The 26630-nt window shown below is 44.9% G+C and overlaps 9 protein-coding genes across 10 annotated transcripts; 3 read left to right on the forward strand and 6 right to left on the reverse strand.

The window, feature by feature from the left end:
• Positions 1-22: 22 nt before the first annotated feature.
• LOC133846079 (DNA replication factor Cdt1) lies at positions 23-4400 on the forward strand. Its single transcript, XM_062280820.1, has 3 exons — positions 23-521; positions 770-1410; positions 2611-4400. Exons 1-3 carry the CDS (start codon positions 441-443, stop codon positions 4046-4048), a joined length of 2160 nt encoding a protein of 719 aa, XP_062136804.1. The 5' UTR covers positions 23-440; the 3' UTR covers positions 4049-4400.
• A 253-nt stretch (positions 4401-4653) lies between these two features.
• LOC133846171 (mismatch repair endonuclease PMS2) lies at positions 4654-14133 on the forward strand. The gene is made up of 8 exons (XM_062280973.1): positions 4654-4828; positions 4888-5047; positions 5106-5249; positions 5304-5872; positions 5930-6518; positions 6576-7277; positions 7339-7592; positions 12256-14133. Exons 1-8 carry the CDS (start codon positions 4721-4723, stop codon positions 12403-12405), a joined length of 2676 nt encoding a protein of 891 aa, XP_062136957.1. The 5' UTR covers positions 4654-4720; the 3' UTR covers positions 12406-14133.
• Positions 7911-9833, reverse strand: LOC133846174 (solute carrier family 2, facilitated glucose transporter member 3-like). Its single transcript, XM_062280977.1, has 5 exons — positions 9714-9833; positions 8912-9661; positions 8641-8853; positions 8481-8583; positions 7911-8421 (listed from the first exon to the last, which is right to left on the reverse strand). The coding sequence occupies exons 1-5, from the start codon at positions 9825-9827 to the stop codon at positions 8168-8170; spliced, it is 1434 nt and encodes a 477-aa protein (XP_062136961.1). The 5' UTR covers positions 9828-9833; the 3' UTR covers positions 7911-8167.
• On the reverse strand, positions 9856-12184 carry LOC133846173 (solute carrier family 2, facilitated glucose transporter member 3-like). Of its 2 annotated transcripts, XM_062280976.1 has the most exons (6): positions 12071-12184; positions 11897-12010; positions 11078-11836; positions 10804-11016; positions 10639-10741; positions 9856-10207 (listed from the first exon to the last, which is right to left on the reverse strand). In XM_062280976.1, exons 1-6 carry the CDS (start codon positions 12167-12169, stop codon positions 9948-9950), a joined length of 1548 nt encoding a protein of 515 aa, XP_062136960.1. In that variant the 5' UTR covers positions 12170-12184; the 3' UTR covers positions 9856-9947. The 2 variants fall into 2 exon arrangements, with proteins under 2 accessions (XP_062136960.1, XP_062136959.1); XM_062280975.1 differs by having other exon boundaries at positions 11897-12184.
• LOC133846176 (glutamate-rich WD repeat-containing protein 1) lies at positions 12415-14107 on the reverse strand. The gene has a single exon (XM_062280978.1). It carries the CDS (start codon positions 13929-13931, stop codon positions 12534-12536), a length of 1398 nt encoding a protein of 465 aa, XP_062136962.1. The 5' UTR covers positions 13932-14107; the 3' UTR covers positions 12415-12533.
• A 129-nt stretch (positions 14134-14262) lies between the features above and the next one.
• LOC133846178 (uncharacterized) lies at positions 14263-14713 on the forward strand. Its single transcript, XM_062280980.1, has 2 exons — positions 14263-14424; positions 14536-14713. Exons 1-2 carry the CDS (start codon positions 14363-14365, stop codon positions 14630-14632), a joined length of 159 nt encoding a protein of 52 aa, XP_062136964.1. The 5' UTR covers positions 14263-14362; the 3' UTR covers positions 14633-14713.
• LOC133846172 (mitochondrial intermediate peptidase) lies at positions 14285-17054 on the reverse strand. The gene is made up of 3 exons (XM_062280974.1): positions 16818-17054; positions 16222-16751; positions 14285-16165 (listed from the first exon to the last, which is right to left on the reverse strand). Exons 1-3 carry the CDS (start codon positions 16962-16964, stop codon positions 14731-14733), a joined length of 2112 nt encoding a protein of 703 aa, XP_062136958.1. The 5' UTR covers positions 16965-17054; the 3' UTR covers positions 14285-14730.
• A 357-nt stretch (positions 17055-17411) lies between these two features.
• LOC133846177 (chymotrypsin-2-like) lies at positions 17412-18572 on the reverse strand. Its single transcript, XM_062280979.1, has 3 exons — positions 18230-18572; positions 17889-18165; positions 17412-17832 (listed from the first exon to the last, which is right to left on the reverse strand). Exons 1-3 carry the CDS (start codon positions 18532-18534, stop codon positions 17488-17490), a joined length of 927 nt encoding a protein of 308 aa, XP_062136963.1. The 5' UTR covers positions 18535-18572; the 3' UTR covers positions 17412-17487.
• Positions 18573-18794: 222 nt separating this feature from the next.
• On the reverse strand, positions 18795-24742 carry LOC133846179 (uncharacterized). The gene is made up of 12 exons (XM_062280982.1): positions 24195-24742; positions 23818-23925; positions 22237-22334; positions 21841-22134; positions 21547-21783; positions 21347-21475; positions 21147-21276; positions 20828-20950; positions 20668-20757; positions 20461-20584; positions 19949-20259; positions 18795-19020 (listed from the first exon to the last, which is right to left on the reverse strand). The coding sequence occupies exons 1-12, from the start codon at positions 24630-24632 to the stop codon at positions 18865-18867; spliced, it is 2238 nt and encodes a 745-aa protein (XP_062136966.1). The 5' UTR covers positions 24633-24742; the 3' UTR covers positions 18795-18864.
• Between the last annotated feature and the right edge of the window lie 1888 nt (positions 24743-26630).

Genomic DNA, 26630 nt, shown 5'->3' on the forward strand with positions numbered 1-26630 from the left:
GTGTTAACGCTTACATAAATTTAGTTCTATGTTTATAAAAATATGGAAAGAAATATTATTTTATTGTCAGATGGCAATAGATGATGTGTTGTTGTTTTGAGTAGCGAACTGACCTAAAAAAATTTACTACGTATAATGTCAATCAGCGTAATGGTGTTGGTAAACATCCAAAGATGTTGAACAGCTGACAGCAACATCGTTTGTCAACACACACGAGACGTAGAAATGGCGCGAAAGTAATTTGGCGCGTCGATGAACATTTGGAGGGAAACTGCAACGTCGTGGCCCAGTCGTAATTTGAGCAGTGGTAGTGGCAAGACGTATTTATGGAAAAATAATAAGAGAAAAGTGTGAGATTGAGCTATTAAACCAGACGTGCCCAGAGTGAAATTGTTTAGCACACAAGCAAGCTGATAAACCATTAAATTCAAACTGCAATCATGGCCCAGCCATCGGTAGCTGCATTTTTTAGCAATCGTAAACGCGCCGCTGTGGATGATGCCACCACAATTAAGACCAGGGTAAGTGCATAATCCATATATGCTTGACCATGTGGGTGTCATATAATTAATAAGAAGTGGTCAAAACGTGGCCCAAGTGCAAAAGATACAAAACATAATTGTCGCAATTCAAACAAAGATACTTTTGTATCTTTAACTGCTGTCTGTGTTCGTGTGTATGTGCGTGTGGGCAAGCGTCCTGCGGCCATTTTCTATTGTTACAAGGAGATTTTCTTACAAAATTCCCTTTCCACGTCTTGTGTTTGCAGCGTCTGGCAGAACCAAGCGAGGTTGCTGCCCCACAGCAATTGGCGCCTCCAATCCAGGATGACAATGTGGACATTGACACACTCAAGGCTGGCGTGCGAACACGATCCGGCCGCACAGTCAAACTTATTGGCGTACAGCCAACACCAGCGTCTCAGGACACTATCAAAAAGAAGCCTGCCAAAGTCGAAGCAAACATCAAGCAGCCCAAGCTCGTACAGTTCATACGCAAGGGAACGCTGTCGCCCCGCAAGCAACCACCAAGCTCTCAAGATGGTACACAGTTGCTCAACGAGCAGACGCCCAAGGTGAACATTGCATTTGCCTCAAAGCAGAATGCCGATAATGTGCAACGTGGAATGCGCACGCCCACCAAACAGATCATTCAGGATGCTTCACCCATCAAGCACACAGAACTGGCCAAGCGCGGCCTCAGCTTCGATGAGGTCAAGACCAAGATTACCCGCAGCGCCAAGATGCAAGAGCTGAAGGCGGTGTTGGCGCGCAAGGCCAAGCTTGAACAGGAACGCAAGGCGCAGGAGGAGCGCAATCGTCGTTTGCGTGAAGCGGGTCCATCGCCAGCCAAGGCAAAGACAGTGCAACTCAAGGAGTTCGATACCATCGAGCTGGAGGTGCTGACTAGGTAAGATCGCTAACTATAGTTGCCATATATTTAGATAGATAGTTAATCAAGCGCCTGCCACAATAATATTGGCCTAGAAATGCAATTGTAAACAAAACTAGCAGCAGCAAAAAACCGGGTAACATCATTAACACCAAACCAACGGTTTTTATTCTTTTTTTAATGCTATCGAGGTCGTTGTGGGGCTGGGAGTGCTCTCTCTCTTTCCCTCTCCCACTGCCTCACTCTCTATCTCTCTTGCTCGTCTGGTCGTTTATTATTATTATTCAAGCGACCAATTGCTGAAATTGCATTTTCGTTGTGTGATCTATGAAACGTAAAACTCGTGCTGGGTCAGTCTGTGTATTTGTATGTACTTGAATTTATGCTGCAGTTGCTGCACACACATGTCAACTGTGTGTGTAGTTATGTGTGTGTCTGTGCATGTGTAGCGCAATGTTTACCCTTCGCTTCGCATCGCATCGCTCGACGAACGTTACAAACTCTCTTGCCTGACCTTCCGCTTGCTTCTTGCTCTTCGGGGGTTGATTTCTATCCCGATCTCTATCTTTATCTGCATTTGCCTGCATGTGAATGTGTGACTTTAGGGACTCAGGTAGCTCTGGGTTTCGTTTGTAACGGCTTTTTCTTTGTTGAGGGTTGTTAGATCCTTACAATGACTGCAATGTTGTTTTAATAGTAGAGTAATGTAGAATTTTCTGATCGGACTTCTTATAGGGGTTGTCTAGACGAGTTTCGTATTCTTAGCAACAATATTAATGTCTACAAAAAACTCTTAAGACAAAATACTTTCCAAACATATATTATACACATTCCCTCCCCTTTAAAGAAACTACTGTGTATCGTTTCATAATCATTAGAAAATGGAGAAATCTTTTAAACTCGCCAGTTGATTATGAGAAAAACAGATAATACAATTCATACAATGATCTATGTGACTTAATGACTAAAACTTAATTCATTAGAAGACTTAGATGGGAGTATTTATTTAAAAATGATCTTATGCAAAGTACTATTTTAATGTACAACTGAAGAGAATAAAATATAATAGTTAATATGATATTTAATTGCATATATTACTTTTGAGTGATGATTCTCAAATATGCTAAAAATATACATTTCTTATATGCTCTAGGCACCCTCTAATAATTCCCGATTTAGTCTAATAAATGCATCACTTTTCACTCTTATCTTCTGCAGCCCCTTGAAGACATTCAAAACACCAACAAAGCTGCCGCCTCCCACACCAGACAAGCATGAGTTGATGTCGCCACGTCACACAGACGTCTCGAAACGTCTGCTCTTCAGTCCGGCCAAGAATGGTTCACCTGTTAAGCTGGTGGAGCCGCCAGCATACAAACGCTATGCCAGCCTCATTGAGACGAGCAAGGCGGGTCAACTGCCTTTGCCGTACAAGTATCGTCATTTGCTGGAGATATTCAAGGGTCTCGATTCGGTGGTGGCTATGTTCCACAATCGCAAGGAGTGCATTACATTCAAGAAGCTGAAGCCCGCCGTGCAGCGCATGTTGCGCAAGAACTTTACTGAAACGCATTTGGCTCAGATTAAGCACGTTTATCCCGATGCATTCCTCTTCAGTCAGATGAAGATGCGCAACTTTGGTTCCGTGTCAAAGGCCGACTATTTCCAGTTGGTCATTAGTCCTAATGTGGAGCAGGTGCCGGAACAGCAGCGCCTCAATAAGATCGATGAGAACGATGTGCTCGCGTCGGCCCAGTCGACGTCCATGAATCCACACGTGATGACGGCACGCATGCAAAAGTTCCAGAGTCTTTTGTTGCAACGAGTCATGCAGGAGCATGATAGCTTCTTGCGCTCCTTGGATCCACCGATCATCATCAACAAGATGTTAACGCGTTGGCATCCAGAATTCGATCTGGAAAGCTGTGCCGAAGTCGAGTTGGGACAGCTTCCACAACCGCCCAACGTGGAGAAATATTCCTCCGCCAAGGATATTCTCTCGACGGCGCGTAATTTGTTCAACTGCGCCACGCCCATGGAACGTGCAATGGATCGCTATGAGGCCAAGTTGGAGGCGGACAGAAATCAAGCAAATAACGCTGAAGGTGCCACGCAGCAAAAGGAGATTCCGGGCACCTCTGCAACGGCGACCGCAACGGCAACTGCAATAAAAGACACCAAATTACCAACAGAAACTACAACAGCCACGCCTACGGTGAAGGAGTGCACGGCAACTAGCTCGGATCCCACATCGAATCTACTCAAAGGACTGCCAAAGTCCTTGATAGAGAAAATTCGGGCAAAGCAGGCGGCCAAAGCACTGGATGCGATGACGCGTCGACCTTCACAGGATCAGGAGGTGACCAAGTATTCGCGCCTGCCGGAATTGGCGCGACATCTGCGCAACGTCTTCGTAACGGAGCGTAAGAGCGTGCTAACCCTCGAGATAATCATCAAGAAGATACAAAACAGTTTCCGCGCGAATCTAACGCCGCAGGACATTGAGACGCATCTGAAGCTGCTGGCCAAGGAGCTGCCCGCATGGGTATCATTCCATGAAGTACGGAAAACCATGTACATTAAGATCGCCAAGGACCAGGACATGAATAAGATCATTGATAAACTGGAGGAGGTCGCGAATCAGAAAAGCAAATAACAACAAATAACTGGAGATTGAGATCACGCTAATCTTTGCAATTCCTTAGACCCTGTGGCTACATCCAGCTATATGTATTTCTTAAGTAAAACGCTTACCTAGACTCAATTGTGCTAGGAAATTATATTGTTATTCAATCCATCTGACATCATTATTAATCATTTGACAATTTATCACACACAGCAATCATTCATCACATTTTCATTATACTAAATTAAAACACTGAATTATTATTGTAGTAGACCTTAACTTTTGCATACTTTATTAATTATATAGAGCAGACATTTATATTTATATTAAGATAATTTTTTCATGTTGTAATACGTTGAATAAATAAATGTTTTTCTGGAAAGTCAATTGATTATTTTCAAAGGGGACAACCAACGAATATATATATATATATATTTAGATATAGTCAGATATTAAGAATGAAATTCATTCTACACTTGTTTATTCTACGTCTGTGTCAAGTGCTAAGGCTATTTAAAATGTATTTGTGAACTAAAAAACCGTTGATATTTTACTATAGTAGGGCAACATTGTTTTTTAGTACGCTTCGTGTGAATGTGGTAGCACTGTTCAGTATTTATGTCATTTCTTGTAAATGTGGTAACACTGCCGGTTCAGCTGCGCGGGCTTTGATGTTAGTTATGATAATTTGCTTTGCAAAAGATGAATGAAAATGAGGCGGAAACGGAAATTCCTGCGCCTACAAGTGCAGCTTCGGGCCAAATACAGGCTATAGCCAAGGATACAGTACACAAGATCTGCTCGGGACAGGTAAACAGCTCACTAAAGTGGAGTAACTCAATTGAAACAAGCTATCTCTAATTACTTAGGTGGTGCTTAGCTTGGCAGTGGCTGTAAAGGAGCTGGTCGAGAATTCAATTGATGCAGGTGCCACACTGGTCGAGATTAAGCTCAAGGACCAAGGACTGCAGGGCGTAGAAGTCTCCGACAATGGCTGCGGAGTCGAGGAGTCCAATTTGGAGGGCATGAGCAAGTAGTAAATAACTCTACCGGGTTGCTTATCTTAATTCGTACTTTCCTATGACAGCTGCCAAGTATCATACCTCGAAGATACGGGAGTTTGTGGATCTGCTGGGCGTGGATACGTTTGGCTTTCGTGGCGAAGCTTTGAGCTCGCTTTGTGCTCTCTCCGACATGACAATTGTGACGCGTCACAAATCCACGGATGTGGGTAAGTTACTGCTTCATTAAAGGTGTAATAATGCTAAAGTTACTTGTGTTAAAGCTCTCAAAATCGAACTTGATCACGAGGGCAAGATCAAGAAGCGTTCACCCTGCGCCCGCGGTGTCGGCACCACAGTCTCCTTGGGTAACCTCTTTGCTACGCTGCCCGTGCGGCGTCGCGACTTTACGCGTAACATCAAGAAGGAGTTCACCAAGATGTGCCACATACTGCAAGCCTATTGCCTGGTCACCAAAGGTGTGCGGCTCATCTGCAGCAATCAGACGCCCAAAGGTGCCAAGTCCATTGTCCTGCAAACCCACGGCGCACAAGATGAGCTGGCCAACATTTCAGCGGTGTTTGGTGCCAAGCAAGTGGCGGATTTGGTGCCTCTTAAATCCCCCTTCGAGGCGGGTCAACTGAGTGAGGAAGGATTGCGTGCTGAGCTGCAATCAGCGAGCGAAGCAGCTGACACAACTTGCACTCAGTTTAGTGCCGAGGATGTGGAGCGTTTGAATCAAGCAGACTTTCAGCTGGAAGGCTACATTTCAAGCTGTCGTCATGGCGCTGGTCGATCCACCCGAGATCGGCAGTTCTTCTATGTGAATAGCCGACCGTGTGATCCAAAAAATGTAAGTTGATAAAAGTTTAGAACTATCTCATTTAGTCACCGATTTATTCCGCTTCAGATTGCCAAAGTAATGAACGATGTGTACCATCGCTACAATGGTCAGCAACAGCCTTTCATCTACCTCAATATAGTGACATCTCGTGCGGATGTGGACGTGAATCTCACGCCCGACAAGCGCCAATTGCTGCTCAACAATGAGAAGATTCTGCTTCTGGCGCTGAAGAAGTCGCTGCTCGACACCTTTGGCAACTTACCCTCCACATTCCAAATGCAAAACGTGTCCATAGTCAGCATGTTGGAGCCAAAAGTTAAAGTGGAGGAGACAACAGCGATTACTGCAGATTTGGATGAGGATGATGTGCCTGTCAGTTCCTCGCAGCGTTTCATGGACGTGCTGACGCAATGGCGACGCACAGGTGACACCAGAGGAAATGCTCCAACGGCGCCAGCAAAACGACGATGTGAAGAAACCGAGGAGATCAAAACTCGCGCCATGAAAATGCAAAAGATTCAAGATTTCCTCACACAAGAAGAGTCGCCAAAAGAAGCGGAAATAGACGAAGAGGAAACTACGAAGCGAGAGAAAAGCGAGAGCAGCCACGACAGCAGCTTGATCAATTTAAAGCAGCTCGAAGAGGAGTCAAAAGGTAAGTCTATGAGGTGCCAGACTTTATTCTACATTGCTTATCACCTGTGCTCTTTAGCTTATGATGGAATGATTGAAGCAAAAGTGCCGCGCATTGATTGCAGAGCATTGACGCCTCTTAAACCGCGCCAGATTATGCCGCAGCTAAAGCCAAGGATTATTCACGTGGAGAGTAAGCCAGCAGAGGAAGCAGAGGAGGAAACTGAGGAAGAAACTGAACCGACCGAAGAAAATGATGATGATCATATTGAAATGCCAACACGCATTGAATACGATGGCAACGATAACGATGCAGAAATGGATGCTCCCTCCAACGTAGCCAGCGGCGAGATGCGCACTTCCTTGGAGCAAATAGAAGCCAGCTTGCAGGCGCAGGAGCAGCAGCAGACCGAGCGCAAACGTCGCGCTAAGCTGCAGCGATTACGCTTCAAAAGTCAAATCAATCCCAGTCAGAATCAGAATGCTGAAGCGGAACTGCAGAAGGAAATAACAAAAGCGGACTTTGCACGCATGCAAATCATAGGACAATTTAATCTGGGTTTCATCATTGTCAAGTTGGAAGATGATCTGTTTATTGTGGATCAACATGCTGCAGATGAAAAGTATAATTTCGAGACATTGCAACGAAGCACGCAGTTGGAGCATCAACGTCTCACAGTACCGCAAACACTTGAGCTGACGGCGGTCAATGAGATGGTGCTGCTGGATCACTTGGCGGCCTTCGAAAAGAATGGTTTCCGATTCAAAATCAACAATGAAGGTGAGCTGGTTTAGTTTCTCTTTGAAGTCCAATTTAATTTTCTATTGAAATTTTATTGCAGCTCCTGCCACGAAGAAGGTGCGTTTGTTGGGCAAACCCTTCAGCAAGAACTGGGAGTTTGGCAAAGAGGACATCGATGAGCTGATCTTTATGCTGCAGGATGCACCCGAGGGCACCATCTGTCGTCCATCACGCATACGCGCCATGTTCGCTTCACGCGCTTGCCGCAAGTCCGTCATGATTGGCAAGGCATTGAATAGAGGCACTACAATGAGACGCCTCATCACCCAAATGGGCGAAATCGAGCAGCCTTGGGTGAGTAGAGAAACCTTCGACTCTGTATAGAAATAAGTAAAGTATAGAACTAAGCATATTTTGTATGCTTTGGTTGGGATTAGCAGCTGAACTAGTTTAAGAATGCATCATCATTTTCAGACACAATCTTTATAAGTTTCAAAAATACAATTAATTATGATAACAGAGATATCAGTCCGATAACATTGCCAATTGCCATCAAAACGAAATCTTCACCTAATAATTCATATTCAGGATGTTTAAGATCACTCTTCTGGTTACTCCTAATCTCAGAGATCGACAGCAACATCAGACTTTAAAGTAATAACAAAGTAACTAAAGTTGTTTATTCAGAAGATTTATGGGTATCATTATATTACTGCATTAGGATTTCATCTCTAATTCATGCTAATCTCAGAGTTAGCCAGAAGTTCATAGATTACATTGTATAGAGACGTCATTGCAAAACGTGCGGCAGACATTTTCATAAAATAATGAAATAGGAGCTAAGGCGCACTCAACTTGCACTAAATATACGACTATAACGTGCTTAGCATAGTTTAAAATGTATACTAAAGATTAAGAGTCAAACAAAACTAAAGCACTTTGCTGTGGAAGCCACGTGAAACTAGATGGGCAACATGGGAAACCTCACGACCGCGCGTCTCGGGCAGATAAAACTTGGTGAGCAAATAAAGCAGGCAGCTGAACATGGAGAACACAATGAAGATCCAAAAGCCAAGCAGCGAATGCATCGTGGGAAAGAGAAAGCCAACCAGAAAGTTGCAGCTCCAGCCCACTTGATTGCCCAAGGAAAGCGCCACGGAGCGCGAGGGGACTTCAAAGAGCTCTACAATGAATATATGATATATGAATGAATAAATAATATAATATAGTATGTAGAGATACCTGCGCCAATGAAGGAGGGCATGGGACCCAGTGCCAATTGGAAGAAAAACAGATAGAGGAAGACGCTGGCAATGGTGCCAAAGGATAACCAGGGTATCAGGACCTACAAAGGAATTTAACTACATAAACAATTCAAGATGAAGATCTGTTTGTAGCTTACGCTATATTCCGTGAGCCAGCCAAAGGCAAACATGAGCAGGCCACAAAAGGAGCTGGAGAGCAGCATGAGAGTGCGTCGATTGAACTTGGCCATCAACAGCGGACCCATCAGCGAGGTCAACAGATTCACATTGCCAGCAGCGAGATTTAACCACTCGGCGGTGCGCGGCGAAAGGCCGCTGCTTTGGAAGATGGACACGGAATAGTAGAAGATCTGTCAGATAAACAAGTTAGAGCAGCAAACAAAAATGGGAAGCAGTTCTTTCACTGACCGAGGAGCAGCCTGTGAGCTGTTGACCGCCTTGATAGGCGCAGAGCAACAGCAGTGGCAGCATCATTTTGGGATCACGCAGCACCTCAAGCAGACTACGACTGCTGCTCTTGCTGTCCGCCTCCTGTTCCATGGCCAGTATTTCCTGCTGAAGTCCTACATCAGTGCCGCGCAAGCGGACGAGCATTTGAAGCGCCTCCTCGCGACGTTTCCGCACTATGAACAACCACTTGGGACTCTCGGCATAGTAGCGAAAGGGCGCAAAGCAAATTGCCATGAAGACCAAGTAAAAACCCAGCGCAATGTGCCAAAGCTGTTCGCTGCCAAACAGAGCTTGCAGCGTAAACAATTGCGCCACCACCATGCCAATGGAGAATCCCACGGAGCAGCAAACTCCCAAAGTGCCGCGCTGTGGCACGGCGGCAATCTCGCTGTGATACATGGGCAGAGTGGTGCTCACAAGTCCGGCGCCAAAGCCCACCACAAGGCGACTGAGCAACAGCAGCTCCACCGAGTGTAGCAGGCGACAGCTAAGGAATCCAATACCCGCCAGGCCAAGCAGTGAACCGCTCAAGAGAATGCAGCCGCGTCGTCCGAAGCGATTCGCTGCCCAGCCAGCGCAAGCGGAGCCCAAGACGCCGCCTATGAGGAAGATGGCCACTATCAAAGCCCAGAGCGTGTCCAGGGATGCGGGTGTGAGTCGTAGTCCATAGTTCCGGAGCAGCGTGGCCTCGCACCAGGCGCGCATGTGCTGCAAAGCTGGAGATGAGGCGGCAGCTGGACACACAGAAGACAAGGCTTACCGCAGCGGGACTATTGATGACGCCCATGCAATATCCGCAAGGCACACCGGCGCCAATTGTGCTGCCCAAGGTGCTCCAGATGAGCAGACGCGTCCACTTGGGTTTGGGTTCCATGCTAAACTGTGTCGTTGAAGTGCCGACGGCAAGTCTTTTAATCAGCTGGCTGCTAATCTCTCAAGAATTTATTGCTAGTCTACAGTTTAGGAGGTAAAAGCTAATGCTAGAGTATCATAATCACTGTCGACTGCGCTTTGATTTAAAGCCGTCGGCAACCAGCGGAGCCACTTCGCTGGGATCGCGACCACGCGTCTCCGGCAAGTAGCGTCGCGTCAGCAGAAACAGCAACAGGCAGTTGATGGAGAACGGCAAGAAGACGAGAGCACCCCAGGCATTCTGGAGCGTGGGAAAGGCCATGCCGATGAACAGATTGCACATCCAGTAGACGACGCTGCCCAGGGACATGGCAGCAGAACGAGGCGCCACCTCGAAGAGCTCTGCAAGGGAATATGTGAAATTGCAGTGGAGGATTTGGTTAAACAAACAGGAAAGCTACTGTTTTTTTGTTTTGTTTTCAAGATGGAAAATTGTAAAATTTGAGTACATTTAACTTAATTACAAATTGCAGATAATTGCATAGTTTTTCAACAAGAAATTACCCACAATATATTATAGTATTACAGCATTCTTTCTAATCTTATAACGGTTGTGCTTCAAAATGAACATTTATCACACACAACAAATAAACTGAGCCCTTTAAAATGATGCAATAATCGGAAATGAGAACTTATTTGCAATGCATTTAAGTTAAAGGTGTGAAAACAAATAAACTATCATTTTGCGACTTATCTAGAAAGTGCAAATAAAAAAATGGATTCGAAGCTAGCTACTGGATCCTAATCCTTAGACGTCAAGCGTTCAAACTCACCTGCTCCTATGAAGAAGGGCAAGGGACCCAGACCAAACTGGAAGACAAAGATATAGAGAAAGATGCAGGCAACACAGCCTATGGCAAACCAGCTGAAAGCGTCCTAAAAACAGGAGTAAACATTGGTTAAACACTGCATAAGCCATAAACTCTGCTCATACTTACTATAAACTCCAGGAGCATGGCAAAAAGGAACAAAAAGACCGCGCAGAAGAACGTGGAGAAGGACATCAGTGGGCGACGATTGACGCGCTCCATGAGCATGGGACCCAGCAACGAGGTGGCCAAGTTAAGGCATCCAGCACCCAGATTAGCCCACTCTGCTGCCTGGGCGCTTAAGCCCGCCTTGCGGAAGATGGACACCGAGTAGTAGAAGATCTGCAAAGAAGGAATTGCAATTGAAACGATCTAGACTACGATTCGATTGTGGACAACGCACCGCATTGATGCCGGACAACTGCTGGCCACCCAGATAGGCGCAGACAATGATCAGAGGTAGACGGAGCTGGGGATTGCGCAGCACCTGGAGGAATGTGGCCGGCTCGCTCTCCACCTTGGCCTCCTGCTCCATCTCGTTGAGTTCCGCTTGCAGCGCTTCGCTGTCTGCCGCATAACCACGGAGTTGCTGCAACTGCTGCGCCGCCTGCTGCTTGCGTCCCTTGACAATGTAGAGCCACTTGGGACTCTCAGGATACCACTTGAAGGGAGCATAGCAAACGACCACAAAGATGCCACAGATGGCCAATGCCACATGCCAATGCTCTGCGGTACCCAGCACGGATTGCAAACTGCAGATCTGCGATACAACAACGCCAACTGTGAGACCCATGGGACAGAGAGGCGCCAACTTGCTGCGCTGTGATAAGGCGGCCAGTTCGCTGTGATACATCGGCATGCAGGCGGTAATCAAGCCTCCGGCAAGACCCACAAGCAAACGCCCCAAAAGCAACAGTTCCACAGAGTTCAACGGTCGACAGATGTAGAAGAAGATGGAGCCAAGCAAGAGGAGCACGCCACAAATGTAGAAGCTGCCGCGACGTCCAAATTTGTTGGCAATGGCGGCTCCTGTCACCGAACCCACAGCGCCGCCTACTAGAAAAATGGACACCACAGCAGACCAAAGTAGCTCCAGGGCACCGTCAGTCAACTCCCAATCGTAGCGCGCCTTAAGCGTCTGCTGACACCAAGCTCTCATGTGCTAGGGAGGAAGATTGAGTTAATGACTTGGCAGCGTCTTCTCTCTTCGAAGTTCACTTACCACGGCTGGACTGTTGACGACCCCAGTGCAGTAGCCAATGGGCACAGCTGCTCCGATGGTGGCACCAAAGCCAGCCAGATTGAGGCTCCATGTCCACTTGGGCTGCTCGTGTTCCTGCAAAGGCAGAGTTGTGCTTGTCTCCATGGCTTCGCTCCTAGCATGTCCTTCGCTTACCAATCGCTTTGCGCTCTCAGCTGCCATTTGCTTTGCCTTCCTTAGTACAAATGATTCGTTGACCCGCGCATCGCTGGGTTTTTGGCTGCAATAGGTCATATTTCATAGAGATTAGCACCTTTCAACTTGCCAGAGATACCGAGCTAACTGAAGATTAAGCAACCTTTCTTTCCCCCCCATTGCAGAATTGTCCGCATGGACGCCCTACCATGCGTCATCTAATCAATATCACGATGCTGCTGGATGCGGAGGCGGACGACAATGATAATGATGGGAATGTCAACGAATGTGAAACACCGGCAGCTGTGGAATCCACAGTCAAACAGAAGTCATAATAAAAGGCATTTGATTAAGGATTAAGGTTTATTATACTCTCTCGTTGTGGTCTAATGAATTATCAAATTGTCGTAGTTGTCGTGATTATGTGTTTATCTGGTTATCTATTGACAACACGCGACGCATCTCAGACGCTGATCGTGCGGAAGATGTTGAAGCCGCTGTGTGCCGTTGATAGCATAACGCCCGGCAGCTGGGGATGCCAGTGCAGCTCCTTGATCTCCTTTTGTCCTTGATGGATGAACAGCAGCTGCGGAGGCAGCTTGCTCAGCTCATCTTCGTTCTGTGCTGGCGCCGGAGCTTGATCCGCATCCTTCTCCACAGCCAAATCCCAGATGGCAATCTGATCATCATCGCCGCCCGAGGCAAGCACTGTGGCCTCATTGGGATTCCACTCCACGGTGGTTATGTGATCCGTATGATGCTTAAATGTCGCAATTGGTTTCTGTGTCTTGAACTGACGCAAATCCCAGATGTGCAGGAAACCATCATCTCCGCCGCTGGCAATGAAGGGTTCCGTGTGGTTCCACGAGATCACATTGATGTCGCTGCTGTGCGCATTCTCACAGCTGAGCATGCACGCCTTCTGTGGCGCTGCACGACAATCCCAAATGCGAATGGATTTGTCCACCGAGCAGGATGCCAGAACGCTGCGCTCATTGGGACTCCACTGCAAATCCTCGACGGATGCCGTGTGACCAAGCAACGGACGCTGATCCACCTTCCAGCTGCCATCCTCCAGCGGACTCCAGATGTGTATATCACGACGACAGTCGCCAGTGGCCAGCACTCCCTCGGCGCTGGGGCTCCAGTCGATGGCAAATCCCTCCTGCTGATGACCGCTAAATGTGAACGCTGGACGGGAATCGGAGTTGGCGCTCTGCTGCTGCTCGTATTGCTTCAGCAGCTCAGCATCCTCGACAGCCTGCAGCTGCTGCGATAGATTCCAGATGTTTACACGTCCCAGTTCGCTCCACGATGCGGCAAACACATTATTCCCCAGGCGACGAGCACGCACACGATTCACGCAGCCCTGATGCTTGATGAGGGCGCAACTCATTTGTGGTTTTTTCAGCTCACTTTTGTCAGCTACATCGTCCTGATCATCGTCCAGCTCCTCATAGTCCTCTTCGTCAGCTTCGTCGCCATCCTGTGTCTTGTGCAGATTGCCCATCTTCATCACAATCAGGTTGTTGACATGTGCGCGAGCTGCTTGAGTTCCAGCCACAATGTAAGCGGTCAGGGGGAATGCTTCGCGTCCTGTGCCCAGCTCGTCGGGAATGACATCGAAGCTGAGGCAGGGTGCGCCTGTAGAGGCTTGATGTAGCATCACGTAGGCGCTCTCATCACACACCAACTCTTCGTCTTCGGCCAGCGTTTTGCCTGGCAGATAGACTTGTTTGGGTTGCTTTGTGGTGCCGTCGGCATCGTCGTCGCTGTCGCTAACGGGATCCATGTCACTTTCGGCATCCTCGGGCTCCACCACCTCCATATCGATTTCATCCTTGGGCGGTTGCATAGACATTTCAAAACAATTTGTAATCGTACTGCCCTACAAAAAATGTGTTGTTTTGGCGCTGCACGTGCAATTGGATTGCCGAATAGTGTGACCAGCATTGAAAATCGAATGAATGGCCTGCAATCAGCTGTTCTTCGTTAAGTTTATGAATTTGTTTTTTAAATTAAACATTTAAAAATATTAAAGCACATATACGATAAAACCTTAATGTTTAAAATTTACATAAAAAAAAGTACATTTACAACAGCAAATAGTGCTACAGTAATCCCTGTCATGAAATGCTTATAAGAAAAGTACTAAACCGAATTTCACAATCTTAGTGTGCGTTTGCGTATTTGTAGCATTTGTTAACTCTTGCCACACTGCAAGCAAAAACAGATAAAAAGCTAGCTTGAATTCTCAAACGTTGAATAAGTATAAATTTTGTTTATCCAAAAATGGCGAAAGCTGGAAATCCATTCAATATTCTGCGAAATATCTACCACAATGAATTTCAGTGGTGAGTGCAAAAAGACAAGATAATTCCCATTCAAAACAATTCGAATGCCGCATTTGTGTTTTCCTTCTTGTTCTGTTTGCATAACCAAACTTTTTGCCCATTTCTTTGTAGGATGTTGGTGAAGAGTTTCGGCATGTTCTTTCTTGGAGTTCGCATTGCCAAGGAGTTTGTGGGTGTGGAGCTGATGCCGAGTGTGATGCCAGCCTAGTGAAATAATTAACCAAATTCGCCATGTACAAAAAATAGGGCAGTTAACTAATTATAATTAAAAAAAACCACAACAAACGAATTGTTTACACAGCATTTCTAGTTTCTACTAATGATTAGCTCCTTAATCTTTGACTCATCCGTGTCAATCTCATGTATCAAACTGTCCGCTAACACGCGTGGCGTCATCTCTCGCTGCAGGAAATTGGCCACAAGTTTCCTGCTCGGCACAGCGCCTCCATGGGCCAAGATCTCTGCACGATATTTCTCCCCCGACTGACGGTTAAAGGGATTTGCCTCAAAGTATGTCTGCCAGATCCAAGATGCAATCGTTTTAGATACTAGATACGCATAGTACTTGGCTCCGTAGCCCACCAGGTGCGAGAAACGCAACTGCCAAGCCGTCTCCTCCACATAGGGCAATCCATAATATCGTTGCTGCACCGCACGCAACGTCTCCGTTGTATTCGCTCCTTGCAACGACATGTCACCGTGATACGTTTGATCAAGAGCGGAGTAGAAGACTTGGAGCTGGGTCTCACTGGCGGCAAACAGATGTTTCGAGGCACACAGTCGTTGCAGCATATCCTCCGGGATGGGCTTGTGCGTCTGGTAGTGGCGGGCAAAGGTGCGCAGCACACGCGGATCACTAGCAAAGTACTCCATGAGAACACTAGGCACCTCGGCAAAGTCTGTGGCACAACGCGTGCCCGTCACATGTTGATGCTCGGTTCGCGCCAGCATCGAGTGCATCGCATGGCCCATCTCATGGAACAGGTTGTCAAGCCGCGCTGGCGATAACAGCGTTGGTCCTGTCCAGCGTGACTGTGCCAGACCCAGCATGACGACCACAATGGGCAGTTGATAGCTACCATCGGCCAAACGCTTTCCGCCTTGAATAGTGAAGTGGCAATCCTGATTGGGTTTACCGCTGCGCTCGAAGAAGTCGCAGTAGATGTAGCCGAGGAGTCCTTCCTCGTCATGCACCACGGCCAGCTTGTGGATGTCGCTGTGCCAGCTCTCGCCCGGCTCCATTTCAGCGGTCTGTAGCCGCACACCGTACAGCGAATGCAGCAGATTGTCCAATCCTTCCATGCAGCCTCCCAGCGAGAAGTAGGGCAGGAACTCGTTGGCCTGCTCTTCGAGCGATTGACGCTTTAGCTGTGTGGTAAAGTACGGCGTATCCCAGATCTCAACCAGCGCATTCGGCTGTCCGCTTTCCTTACGTTTCATGCGAGTCATCTGAGCAAAGTCAGCGTCGGCACGGGGACGCAGTTGCTCGGTCAGCTCGTCGATGAACTGGCGCACGAGTTCAGGACTCTCCATAGTGCTGCCATTAAGAGCACGATGCGCATAGGTTTCAAAGCCACAGCTGCGCGCAAGTTCGTTGCGACAGATGAGGAGATCCTTGAGAAGCTCCTCCTGGCTATCCGAAGGCTGCAGGTACAAGCGGTAGGCAGCCTCGCGCATTTGCACGTTGGCGGAATTCGTGCTGAGACCGGTGATAATGATGTTGTCGCCAGAAGTGGGGAAGCTGAATAGGATTCAAGGCGTTAATAAAGCAATAAATTATTGGATTAGTCTGCTCACTAGTGGCGTATCTGCTCGGGAACGGCGCGACGGGGCAACACTGTGGGTTGCGCAGCGCCATTCATGAATTTCTGACCCAGCTGCAGTATGTAGTCATTGAGACGCACAACTCGCAGACGTTCCTGCTCCGGCAGATGAATGCCGCACTGTTCGAAGTCGAATAGGAACAACTTGGCCACATGACGATCCACCTCGCTGGTGTGCATCGAGTCGCCTTCGTGCACCACTTTGCTGAGTGCCTGATAAAGTGGTTTGTGCGTGTTCAAGCTCTCCACAACGCCACAGATGCTGATGCACGCCTCCTCGGCAGCCTGCATGTATTTGTTCTTGGGATGCGCGATGCGCACAAATTCCGCGAGATCGGCCACCTTGCACAGCGAGTCGGAGAGCTCATCAAAGATGTCCACCATCTTCCGCTGTCTTTGACTGGAGGTGGCTTCTGCAATCAGCTCCTGTGTCGAGTTCTCCACATTCTCGCGCAGCAGATAGAAACCATCGGATGAGCGCAGCTCTTGCATGCGGAACAGACCCTGTCAATCAATATATACCATATATGATAACTCACTAATTTTCAATAGTTTACACAATTTACTGACCACATCGTTGCGCGCAAAGTTGATTCGCTTAGTCGGCGGCGCATTGAATGCTGTGGCTAACGGAGACCATGTGGTGAGCAGTCTCTGTGTGCGGCAGCGTTGCAGCAGCGCTTTTGTTGTATTTCGACTTAATTGCAGCATTTTCATAATTTAAATTAGTTGCTTAGCCGAATATTACATATTCACAGAGCGCAATCCAATCAGATGTTCCACGAGAGAGCAAGATAGAATGTAAATACCGCTCTCTGTTGGTGTTGGTGTTCAACAGCTGCAAGCTGCAGTGTTGTCAAAATACAGATGATTGAACAGTGCTGCCAACTTGATGAAACAATGCAGGTTATTTGTTTTGCACAGGATATGTATTTATTATTATATTTTATGTATAATAAAAAACTAAACTTAATTGTAATACAATTTTAAATATATTATTTTATGAATTTAAAATATTAAATTTACATTTAGAGGTAATGTGAATAATGAATTCATATGAATCTTATACTGCAAATGGCTTTCTATTTAATTTAACAAAATATATACATTTTGAATATCTCATTATAAATTACCTATACTGCTGCTAATATAGTGGTAAATCAGTAAATTGCAACTTAAATTCTTTATTGAATTAGTACTGTCATTTGACACAAGTGATTTCCAACACTGGCGGTTGATTTTAAAAAATTATATGCGTTACAAATGGAATATAAAAGAGCAGAGAGATTTTACAGCGATTGGCGGAAAGATCCACCACCGTTTTCTCCACCCAATCCTCCACATAGGAGAAATTAATAAATTTAATCGAGTTAATGCCTTGACACCCCTTCGAGGCCCCAATAATGCCCGCCATATAGCTTTGGCACATCAATGGCCCACCCAAATCGCCTGGACACACTTGTCCCTCGTTAACAGGCTCCGTACAAATGTTGCCCTCCTTTTCGAAATAATCTTGATTCTTACAGTGTTGCGGTGGACGAATAATCACATCCAGAAACATGACTTCATCGGCATACGGACCGTGCTGTAGGATCAGCATTATTAAACTAAAAAGATACACTACAACTTTAATAAAAGTACCGGATATACTTGACCCCAGCCCATCGTGACACATTCCATGCCTATCGTCACTTCCAAATGTTTGCGTTTAATGACTGGTTTCACATGCCGCAGATTAGCGGGAATAACAGTCGTCAGTTGCAGTATGGCTACATCGTTGATTTTATAGCGTTTATAGTGTGGATGCACAACGATCTTGTGGACACGCCGACTCTCATCTTCGGTATATCTTTCCAGACGTTTGAGTGCCCCAAAGATGACCATCAATCCGCGCGGATGCATAATGGATCTGTGGTTACTGCGAGCAGAAACGAATTCCACTGATTTCGTAGCAATTGTTGCCTTATGGATGCTTCACTTACTCTGTGACACAATGGGCGGCGGTCAGAATCGTTCGACTGCTCGTTATGACGCCAGTGCAGAAATGATTGTCACCATAGAAGCTAATGTAGTTCAGCGTGCGTATGGATACCAAATTTCTGACAAAGACGCCATGCTCCGGCACAATGCCCCCGGCAATTAGCATCTGGAACTTATCATCGTCGGACCGACTAAATGTGCCGCGAGCACTGTCCACAAAAGCTCCGAATTGGATGCACAGAAGCACACAAAAGATTAACTGGCAGTCAGACATGGGGGAGAGCTTGCTGGGATTGAGTTTCGACATCGACAAACAAAACAAATACGAATAGTATAACGTTTATTAGAGCAACTCGCTCAAACTACAGATAAACAGAGAGCATATATTTATTTCTACTTTAAAGTTGCACACTTAGAGATTTTTTTTGGAAGTCACACACACATACACACAAATTACATAGCTGGGCTAATTACGCCCCCTGGGCGTGGCAAACAAATATATATGACTGGCACAAAGAGATACAAATTCAGATACATCTAGTAAAGGAGAGTGAGAGAATAACTAGCAAGTAGTAATTTGCTCATTTGGATATTGTTGCTTGTCGCGCTTTCTTTCCATTTGTGTCTCATCATCATCTCATTTTCGTTTAGGCAACTTGTAGTTGGTGGGCGGATGCAGCTTTAGATGGTCAAGGAATACCGGCTGCATGTCGGCACACCAAGAGATCTCCTCACGCACTCGGACTGGTCCATCCTTGCAGGTCAGCCAATAGGTGCTCATGAGTCCTTTACCCTGTAGAGGTTAAAGAAAATCGATTTAGAGTTGAGGTTGTGGTTGTAGCAATCAATATTAGAAAAAGGTAATAAATAAATATTATGAACTTAGTTATATTTCGCTTCAAATCATTATTTTTGAGCAAATTATTTAAATATTTACTTTAAAAACAATGGACTTTTTGATAAATAAATTATTATACTTAATATTTAAATTATTACGTTTTGATTTTTATTTATTACCACACGTATAATGCTTATTTTTAGGTATTTTAATAGATTTGTATTATAATAATTATTTTCGAATATGGATAAAGAAACTCCCTAAAAAACTTAAATGTCCAAATTGTGATGTCTGGGTTCAACTTTGCGTCCATGCGATGTTGAAATGAAATAGCATTGGAGACATTGAAGCTATTATACTAAAAATAATACATAAACATAAATTTCTATATATCCTCAATTACTCCTACGCTTTAATTTTATTTTAGCTGCGACTGTTTTTTTGTTTGCTGTAATACAAATTTATAGGCTCTCTTAAATTAGGGAAATTAATCGTTTGGGTTAAAAACAAGTAAGAAAGCTACAGTCGAGTGGGCTCGACTGTGAGATACCCGCTACCCATTTTGAATGAAAGCAAAATATTGCGGTGCAAACATACTAAATGCTGTCGAAAAAGATTATAGCTCTATATCTTATAGTCTCTGAGATCTAGGTGTTCATACGGACAGACGGACAAACACACAGACGGACAGACGGACATGGCTATATCGTCTCGGCTGTTGAGGCTGATCAAGAATATATATACTTTATAGGGTCGGAGATGCCTCCTTCTACCTGTTACATACATTTCCTGCCGGCATAAAGTTATAATACCCTTCTACCCTAAGGGTAGCGGGTATAAAAATCACAAATTAAAAAAAACTTGTTATTATTTAAATATTCACCTTAACATCGATGAGGCCGCGATGCTCGGTCTTAAAGCCTCCCACTTGCTGCAGTGCCTCGTGCATCTCCTCGGTGATATGTATCTTTTGAGCCTCGCCGGTGCTTTCCATGCGCGATGCGGTGTTCACAGTGTCGCCAAAGAGACAATAACGCGGCATCTTGGTGCCCACAATGCCAGCGACAACGGGTCCGCTGTGGACACCGCAGCGTATTTGAACGAACTCATCGCCAGCACGAGGGATTCGGAATACGGAGGAGGCGTCCAACAAATCAAGTGCCATTGTTGCAATCTCGCTGATGTGCTTGTTGCCTAGCAGGGTATGGGGTGGATAGGTTGGAGGAGTACAAACAAAACATATGTTTAAATATTCTACAGTATAAATTAAAGAGTCACAACCACCAACAAACTCAAATTAGGCTGCGGCGGGTCGTCGTCGTCGTTGAGGATGAGGATGAGGAGGGTCAATGCTCAATGTGTTTTTTGGGTGACAGCGAAATTTGCATAAATTACCGTTTTTCACTGGCAGCCCGGAGGCAACCATGTAAGAGTCGCCAATGGTTTCCACTTTGTACACATCATAGCATTCGATGCGTTCGTCAAACACGCGATAGATTGAATTGAGAAAGGTCACCACCTGCCAAATACAAATTCACCAAGCTCATTGTAATAGGCTTTAATAGCAGACGGTTCCTGCCTGCCTCCCTCTCTCCCTCTTACCTCCAGAGGCGTGCATTCAGCGGCGATTTCAGTGAAGCCAACAATGTCGCTAAAGTAAATGGTCACAGCCTCGTACAGCTCGGCGGGCACCTGTTCCCATTCAACACAAAAAAAAGGAGAGATTTCGAATTAAATACATCTAAACATGCACCTCACTCACCTGTTGCGTCTGCTTCAATTGCATTGCCACGCTGGGTGGCAGCATCTGGAAGAGCAGCGAATCACTTTTGCGCTTCTCACGCTTCAACTCTTTCGCCTTCAGCGACAGATTCAATGCATATAACTTTGATAAGCAGGGGAAGTTAATAAGAATTATGGGATATAAGCCCAAAAACGTCGAAGAAAGGGACAAGAAAGAAATTTGTTTTAAGGCTAATTATATATATGAAATATATTCAAAGGTTTTTAAATGAATTGAAAATGGTGCATATATTTTAAAATGCCAATTCCCTGATGAAATGGAGAGGTTGACTGCTTACCTGTATCGTTGCAGCTGCATTTTTGACCAGTATTATAATTATCGGAGAGACTAGGAGGACAACAACAAGTATGGCTATGCCAATTGCCTCCTTGCGATCGGCCTCCACAAGTGTTTTATCCACATACTCCCTGCAATTATTATTAATTTTATTGTACATTCTAGTCTAAATTGTAACTGATAAGCGATAATTGTACTCACTTGATTAGACCCCGCAATGCTTTCTGCAAAATTCTCAAATCATCCGTATAATTGTGCATAAATTCATTGTATTCAATGGCACTGCGCTCATCCAATAATTTGGGCTTGTTCTTTAGTACTATGTTGTTCCTGCAGTGAAAAATAAATGTGAGTTCTTACTTTTCCACTTTAATTTAACTAAATTCCTAACTGTTCCCTACATGTTCTTAACGCGATGAAACTTCTTGGTGTTGGTAATGTTCATGTACATGGGCTTTAGCATGGGCGCATAATTCAGTGTCGAGTTGATCATTTCCCGAGCCATGAATTCATAGCGGACATAGGAAACAAAGTTTTCAGCTGTCAGTGAGCCGCGTCCATAGTAGCGTATGCCAAAGGAGGTGGCAATGTTCTGGCACTCGATGCTCTTCAGCAGATTTTTAAAGCCAACTAGATAGCTACAAATGAAATAGTAACAGAAAATATAATGAAACAAAAAAGACCACAAAACCAACCGCCAGACACCGCTGTTATCCGTTTCCTTGATTTGTTCATTCAGATGATGTAGCAATCCACGATTAATGGATGTATACCAGTTCATTACTTCGGTAATGGAACTATCCTCTGGTTCGGTGCGCACACGTTCTCTAAATTCATTGAGACGATTCTGAAACTCGACACGATTCATCATGACCTCTTTGTCATCCTCATCCTCATCCTCGCTGGCGGTGGGTACACTAATCTCGCTCCAAGTGGTCATGTTGTTCAATGCATGATCCGTGTTGGCAAAGCGTTGTGTCAGATTGGCACTGAGGAAGACATAATGCATTTTGCACCCATTGTGTTATTCATTGTCATTGACTGCCAGAAAAGGACACGATGACAAGTCAACTCAGCTCAGCTCAACTCACCGCTGCTTGCTGCCATTGGTGAAGATGTAGAAGGCCACCTCGGAGCGTTCGAGTTGCAGTCGTGTGACAACTTTACCCAAGTCTGTTGCAATCGTCACCTGACGTGGGTGTAATGAAAGAGATTATCACAACAGTATCTACACACACTGTGCGTGTCTGTGTGTGTGTGTGTGTGAGCGTGTGTCCATTTGCGCAGTTTTCTCCTAGAAGGTATTCTTCCCCAGTTAGGAGTGGTCTTGATTAGTTAGTCGTTCGCTTTGGCAACGCATTGAATAATTCATCAAAACTTTTTTCATAAACTCGGTAAATACCGCTGGAAACGAACCCATTGTTTATTATGTAATAAATATCATATACCCTGTAACTTTTTTTTTGTTTTCCTAGGTGGCTTGTGGCTTAACAATTTCCTATTTTTATTATCACAAAAAATATTTCAACAATTTAGAAAATTTAACTTTCCTATTAATTGGTATTACAACAAGTATTTATAATTTATATTGTTATAAGTTGCATTGAATTCATTTTATGATAATATATTCTCATTATTATCAATGGATTACATTAAAAGCAAAAACAATTTTATTTTCCTTACGTTAAAATACCATAAAACTACATATTTTAGTGTGGTTTTTTCAAAATCTATAATCAAAATTTAATAATTAAAAATGAATTTAAATCTAGTATGGAAATTAAAGTTTTATTGCATACCTTTTATAGGTAATTAAATGCATAAAAATTAGCAAATGTATAAAATAAAGATTAGTTATTAGAGTTATTAATTAAAACTGGATTTTATTTACAACTACACGAACTGTTTATCCTTGAACTTGTGGAGAATAAAAGAACGTTTCTCTATAAATCACTTCTCATTTTAATATTCTTTTCAACAACTTTCTTCGAGCTACAGTATGCATTTTTCGAGTAGTTCACTCGACATTTTGCAATGTTTTGCATTGCCAAGTACGTGACCTAGTTAAAGGGCCGCTCTTAAGTCGGTATTTCCTGTTTGCCACAACTCCCTTGCCCTCCCTCAGCACACGCTGCTTACAGCGGTAAGTGTAACTGTGCCAATGCATATTTTTCTTATCAATTCAAATTCACTTTAGCATCAAGCAATATTTTCATTTTATTCATTTCACTTTCATATTTTGTGTGCGTCTTATTTGCATTAAGCGTGGACAGGCGTGGCCTTGAGAGGGGTAGTGAAGAGAGATGGGAACCGCAGTGAAGGGAACAGTTCTACACCTTCTCCCCCGGCTGGGAGCTTCAATGCTTGAGTGCTTTGTCGTGCTAGAGGCTCTGTTCGCTCTGTTCGTTCGCCACTTACCTGAGCAAGCAAACAAAATATTGCCAATTGCTATATGTCCTCAATTCAGGCAAGTGTCCTGAGCTCAAACATTCCCATGGCTACATCTATTTGCTGGTCAAGTGAGCATTCAACGTGGAGCCTTGTCGCGTACTTGGCGTATGATTGAATTTCAGCAATATATTTTAATTACGCTTCAAAGCGCACACACACACACACACACACACACAGACACATTTCTCCATCTTGTTGTTTGCTCTGCTTTGGAGACTTACCTGCGTCTCGATGTCGGCGACATCGGCCCTGTACTCCAGTATCTCCTGCAGGGTTAGCGATGTTTGCACAATCAATGCCAATATTGGTATAAATGGTAGAATTATCATCTGCAAAATGTATACGCACTTTCAACTCTCGCACTCTATTCTCATTTCTGTGTCTGTATCTGTGTCTGCGTGTGTAAGGATGTTGCTGTGGGTCTGTCTATGTGATTAGTCTTTATCGTGGTCTGCGCTAATCGCGACACTTCATTAGAGAGACGCACGTGACCAACTGGGCGCGTGTTAATTAAGATGCATACTCTCTGCTAATTTATGTAGTGTATTCCCCCTCTCACTTTCCCTCTCTATTTCCTCCCTTCCCACTTGTCACTCACCTGCATCAGCTGCAATCGTCGTCCTGTTTTTATAGCCGGATTGCGAGCTGCGGCACTGCAGCATCTGCCGCTGCCGCCATTCGAGATATCCTCGGAACTAATCGAGCGCACAGAAATTTTATCGAGCTGCAGATTATGATGGGTGTGTGTGGGCACCAGCAGCAATCCGCTGGAGCCGCCGCTGCCGTTGCCCCCGCTGCTACGCACAGCAGGATGATTCGATTTGCAGTTGCTAATGTTGATCTTAATGCATGTGGATGTGGCTGCAGTTGCCGACGCCGATGCCGTGGCTGATGCCGATGCGGTGGCCGATGCTGACGCCAACGTGGTTGCATCCATTGCCGTCACCGTCGCCGTCTCCTTGCTGCTCCGCTGCATCGTGTGTTGTCCCAATGGTCTGTGCGAATTCAATTGGCGAGCTGCTCGACCATTTAGCATATTGAGCACATTGGGAACGCTTCATAAACCCAAACGTTTATGGCTGCATGAAGCGAGCGAGATACATAATTGTGTGGTTCGAGTGGTTCGGATAGTCTGCTTCTGGGTGGTGTCTGGGTGGTTTGGGTGGCTCCTCGACTCGACTTGATACGATTGAATTCGATTGTGACACTTGTGGAGTTTCCCGGTCTCTATCGTAATGAGAAAGGCGCGTAAAATAATTGCAAAACGGATAAATAAACACATATGGGGACAGAGACATCGCGCAAAACGGAATGCTTTGTGTCTCCTTCTCCTCTCTCTCTATACTCTCTGCTCCAGTCAGCGCGTCATGTCAGCACCACAAATTTGATGGATGAGCAGTCGACGCACTTCGTGGGGAAGAAGAAAGGGAGGGAGGGAAGGAATAGGGAAGCGAGTATTATTGCACTGTCCAAGGATTTGTAATTGAAAGCACATTGTGATGGTTGCGTTTACGAACGCGCGCTCGATGGGAAACAATGCCGAGTAAATAAAGGATTATTGCGGCTAAATACAAGTATCTCAACTGTTTTGTGCAGTGTAGCGTGGCGTTGGGCAAACAATTTCCGCAATGGTCTTTAGCACACACACATATCCTTTTAGCTGGCTTGCTGCTCTTCTTGTTTACTTTTCACACACTCATCAGGCGCATTTATTGATTAAACTTTTAATTGCGTTGACAAATTGTCATTGAGGGGGTGTAAATAATCACATTAATGTCAGGAATCATCACAACAACACAATCCCTAACCTCAAGCATAAACTTAAATGCATTTAACATGTATGTGCCATAAATAAAACCATATTTTCTATGAATTAACACACCGAATGCAGCATAAAAATCATTGTATTATTTACGCGTCAAAAGCGCACACATAACCAATAACCAATAAATATTATTATTTTTATTACCACATTAAATGTTCGCGCAACGCACAAATTCAATTATCTATTTCGGGGAGCAAGCACTTAAATACCGTTAATGCCGTGTCGTATGTCGCGTGCCTCAGTGAGGAATGCAGCACAAATTCCCGCGAGGAGCTCACAATAGCAACTGAACTTAAACCTGTTGAGTTTCGTACGTTTATAGTCGTTTCCACACATATCCTTTGGGGAGGTCTCTGGGTCAAATGCCGCCCACATGACACCCACATATGTTAACCGACTGTTAAGTGATGCAGGTGCTTTATATGACTTATTTGTTGAAAGACAATAATATTATTGCAAAATTAAGTAACATTCAACAAGTACTATTATTATGCTTCTTATTTTTTAACCAAATTGTATTCCCATGTCCTTATTTTCGATAAATTGTCATAATTTCAAAAGTCTCGTCTAAGAGCGGTCAGTTAACAGAGTGTACTGCTTGCTGGACTGCTTCTCGACTGGTGCACTGCAGTTTAGCGTGGCAAAGCTGGCTGCTACAGCTGTATTTAATAGAAAGCTGCTTGCTATGATGAGGATACAGTGTGCTATGGTTGTTGTTGCTTCTCGCGAACAATGCAAATTCCAATGGTTAACTTGATCAACGCGTCGTATGATTAATATCGGGCCATTAAATTGAGTTATTATAGAAAACGTACGACCTGGTCTATGTAATTCAAATCGACAGCCATTGTCACGCCTTTTTTTTTGTGTGTGTGGCTTGCATGAGATCATCGGGCGATAGATACACTCCATTGTCGCCTTTAAAGAGCGCCCCAAGCAACTAAGACTTTCCAAATCGGCCATTTGCATAACTAGCTGTAAAAGTGTTTAAAACATTAACAACAACAATCGCTGGCGATTGGCTGAATTCGAATCCGCAAAGCGTAATGTTATTCGAAACCACGAAAAAACAAAACAACAAAATTATATACAAAGATAATGCATAGAGAGGAACGTCGTCGAAGTGGTAACAAGAAACCAGTTCTAAACAGTAGAAAGAGCGCAAAAGCGCTAAAACAGCGCGCACCAGCCAAACAAACGCTGCTGTTG

This window comes from Drosophila sulfurigaster, chromosome 3 (genome assembly GCF_023558435.1).
Source record: "Drosophila sulfurigaster albostrigata strain 15112-1811.04 chromosome 3, ASM2355843v2, whole genome shotgun sequence".
Taxonomy (NCBI): Eukaryota; Metazoa; Arthropoda; class Insecta; order Diptera; family Drosophilidae; genus Drosophila; species Drosophila sulfurigaster.

Coding starts and splice junctions, on each gene's coding strand:
- LOC133846079 (XM_062280820.1), top strand. CDS start 441: ATGGCCCAGCCATCGGTAGCTGCATTTTTTAGCAATCGTAAACGCGCC. Junction 522..769: donor CCACCACAATTAAGACCAGG/GTAAGTGCATAA, acceptor TTGTGTTTGCAG/CGTCTGGCAGAACCAAGCGA. Junction 1,411..2,610: donor GAGCTGGAGGTGCTGACTAG/GTAAGATCGCTA, acceptor TATCTTCTGCAG/CCCCTTGAAGACATTCAAAA.
- LOC133846177 (XM_062280979.1), bottom strand. CDS start 18,534: ATGTCGAAACTCAATCCCAGCAAGCTCTCCCCCATGTCTGACTGCCAG. Junction 18,166..18,229: donor GCCGCCCATTGTGTCACAGA/GTAAGTGAAGCA, acceptor TTCTGCTCGCAG/TAACCACAGATCCATTATGC. Junction 17,833..17,888: donor GCTGGGGTCAAGTATATCCG/GTACTTTTATTA, acceptor CTGATCCTACAG/CACGGTCCGTATGCCGATGA.
- LOC133846171 (XM_062280973.1), top strand. CDS start 4,721: ATGAATGAAAATGAGGCGGAAACGGAAATTCCTGCGCCTACAAGTGCA. Junction 5,048..5,105: donor GTCCAATTTGGAGGGCATGA/GCAAGTAGTAAA, acceptor TTCCTATGACAG/CTGCCAAGTATCATACCTCG. Junction 5,873..5,929: donor GACCGTGTGATCCAAAAAAT/GTAAGTTGATAA, acceptor ATTCCGCTTCAG/ATTGCCAAAGTAATGAACGA.
- LOC133846172 (XM_062280974.1), bottom strand. CDS start 16,964: ATGAAAATGCTGCAATTAAGTCGAAATACAACAAAAGCGCTGCTGCAA. Junction 16,752..16,817: donor ACTTTGCGCGCAACGATGTG/GTCAGTAAATTG, acceptor ATTGATTGACAG/GGTCTGTTCCGCATGCAAGA. Junction 16,166..16,221: donor CCCGAGCAGATACGCCACTA/GTGAGCAGACTA, acceptor AATCCTATTCAG/CTTCCCCACTTCTGGCGACA.
- LOC133846174 (XM_062280977.1), bottom strand. CDS start 9,827: ATGGAACCCAAACCCAAGTGGACGCGTCTGCTCATCTGGAGCACCTTG. Junction 9,662..9,713: donor TCATCAATAGTCCCGCTGCG/GTAAGCCTTGTC, acceptor CCAGCTTTGCAG/CACATGCGCGCCTGGTGCGA. Junction 8,854..8,911: donor AGCTCACAGGCTGCTCCTCG/GTCAGTGAAAGA, acceptor TTTATCTGACAG/ATCTTCTACTATTCCGTGTC.
- LOC133846179 (XM_062280982.1), bottom strand. CDS start 24,632: ATGCTAAATGGTCGAGCAGCTCGCCAATTGAATTCGCACAGACCATTG. Junction 21,784..21,840: donor GATAACAGCGGTGTCTGGCG/GTTGGTTTTGTG, acceptor TTTCATTTGTAG/CTATCTAGTTGGCTTTAAAA. Junction 19,021..19,948: donor GCGGCCTCATCGATGTTAAG/GTGAATATTTAA, acceptor TAACCTCTACAG/GGTAAAGGACTCATGAGCAC.
- LOC133846178 (XM_062280980.1), top strand. CDS start 14,363: ATGGCGAAAGCTGGAAATCCATTCAATATTCTGCGAAATATCTACCAC. Junction 14,425..14,535: donor TACCACAATGAATTTCAGTG/GTGAGTGCAAAA, acceptor ATTTCTTTGTAG/GATGTTGGTGAAGAGTTTCG.
- LOC133846173 (XM_062280975.1), bottom strand. CDS start 12,169: ATGACCTATTGCAGCCAAAAACCCAGCGATGCGCGGGTCAACGAATCA. Junction 11,017..11,077: donor AGTTGTCCGGCATCAATGCG/GTGCGTTGTCCA, acceptor CCTTCTTTGCAG/ATCTTCTACTACTCGGTGTC. Junction 10,208..10,638: donor GCCCTTCTTCATAGGAGCAG/GTGAGTTTGAAC, acceptor ATTCCCTTGCAG/AGCTCTTCGAGGTGGCGCCT.
- LOC133846176 (XM_062280978.1), bottom strand. CDS start 13,931: ATGTCTATGCAACCGCCCAAGGATGAAATCGATATGGAGGTGGTGGAG.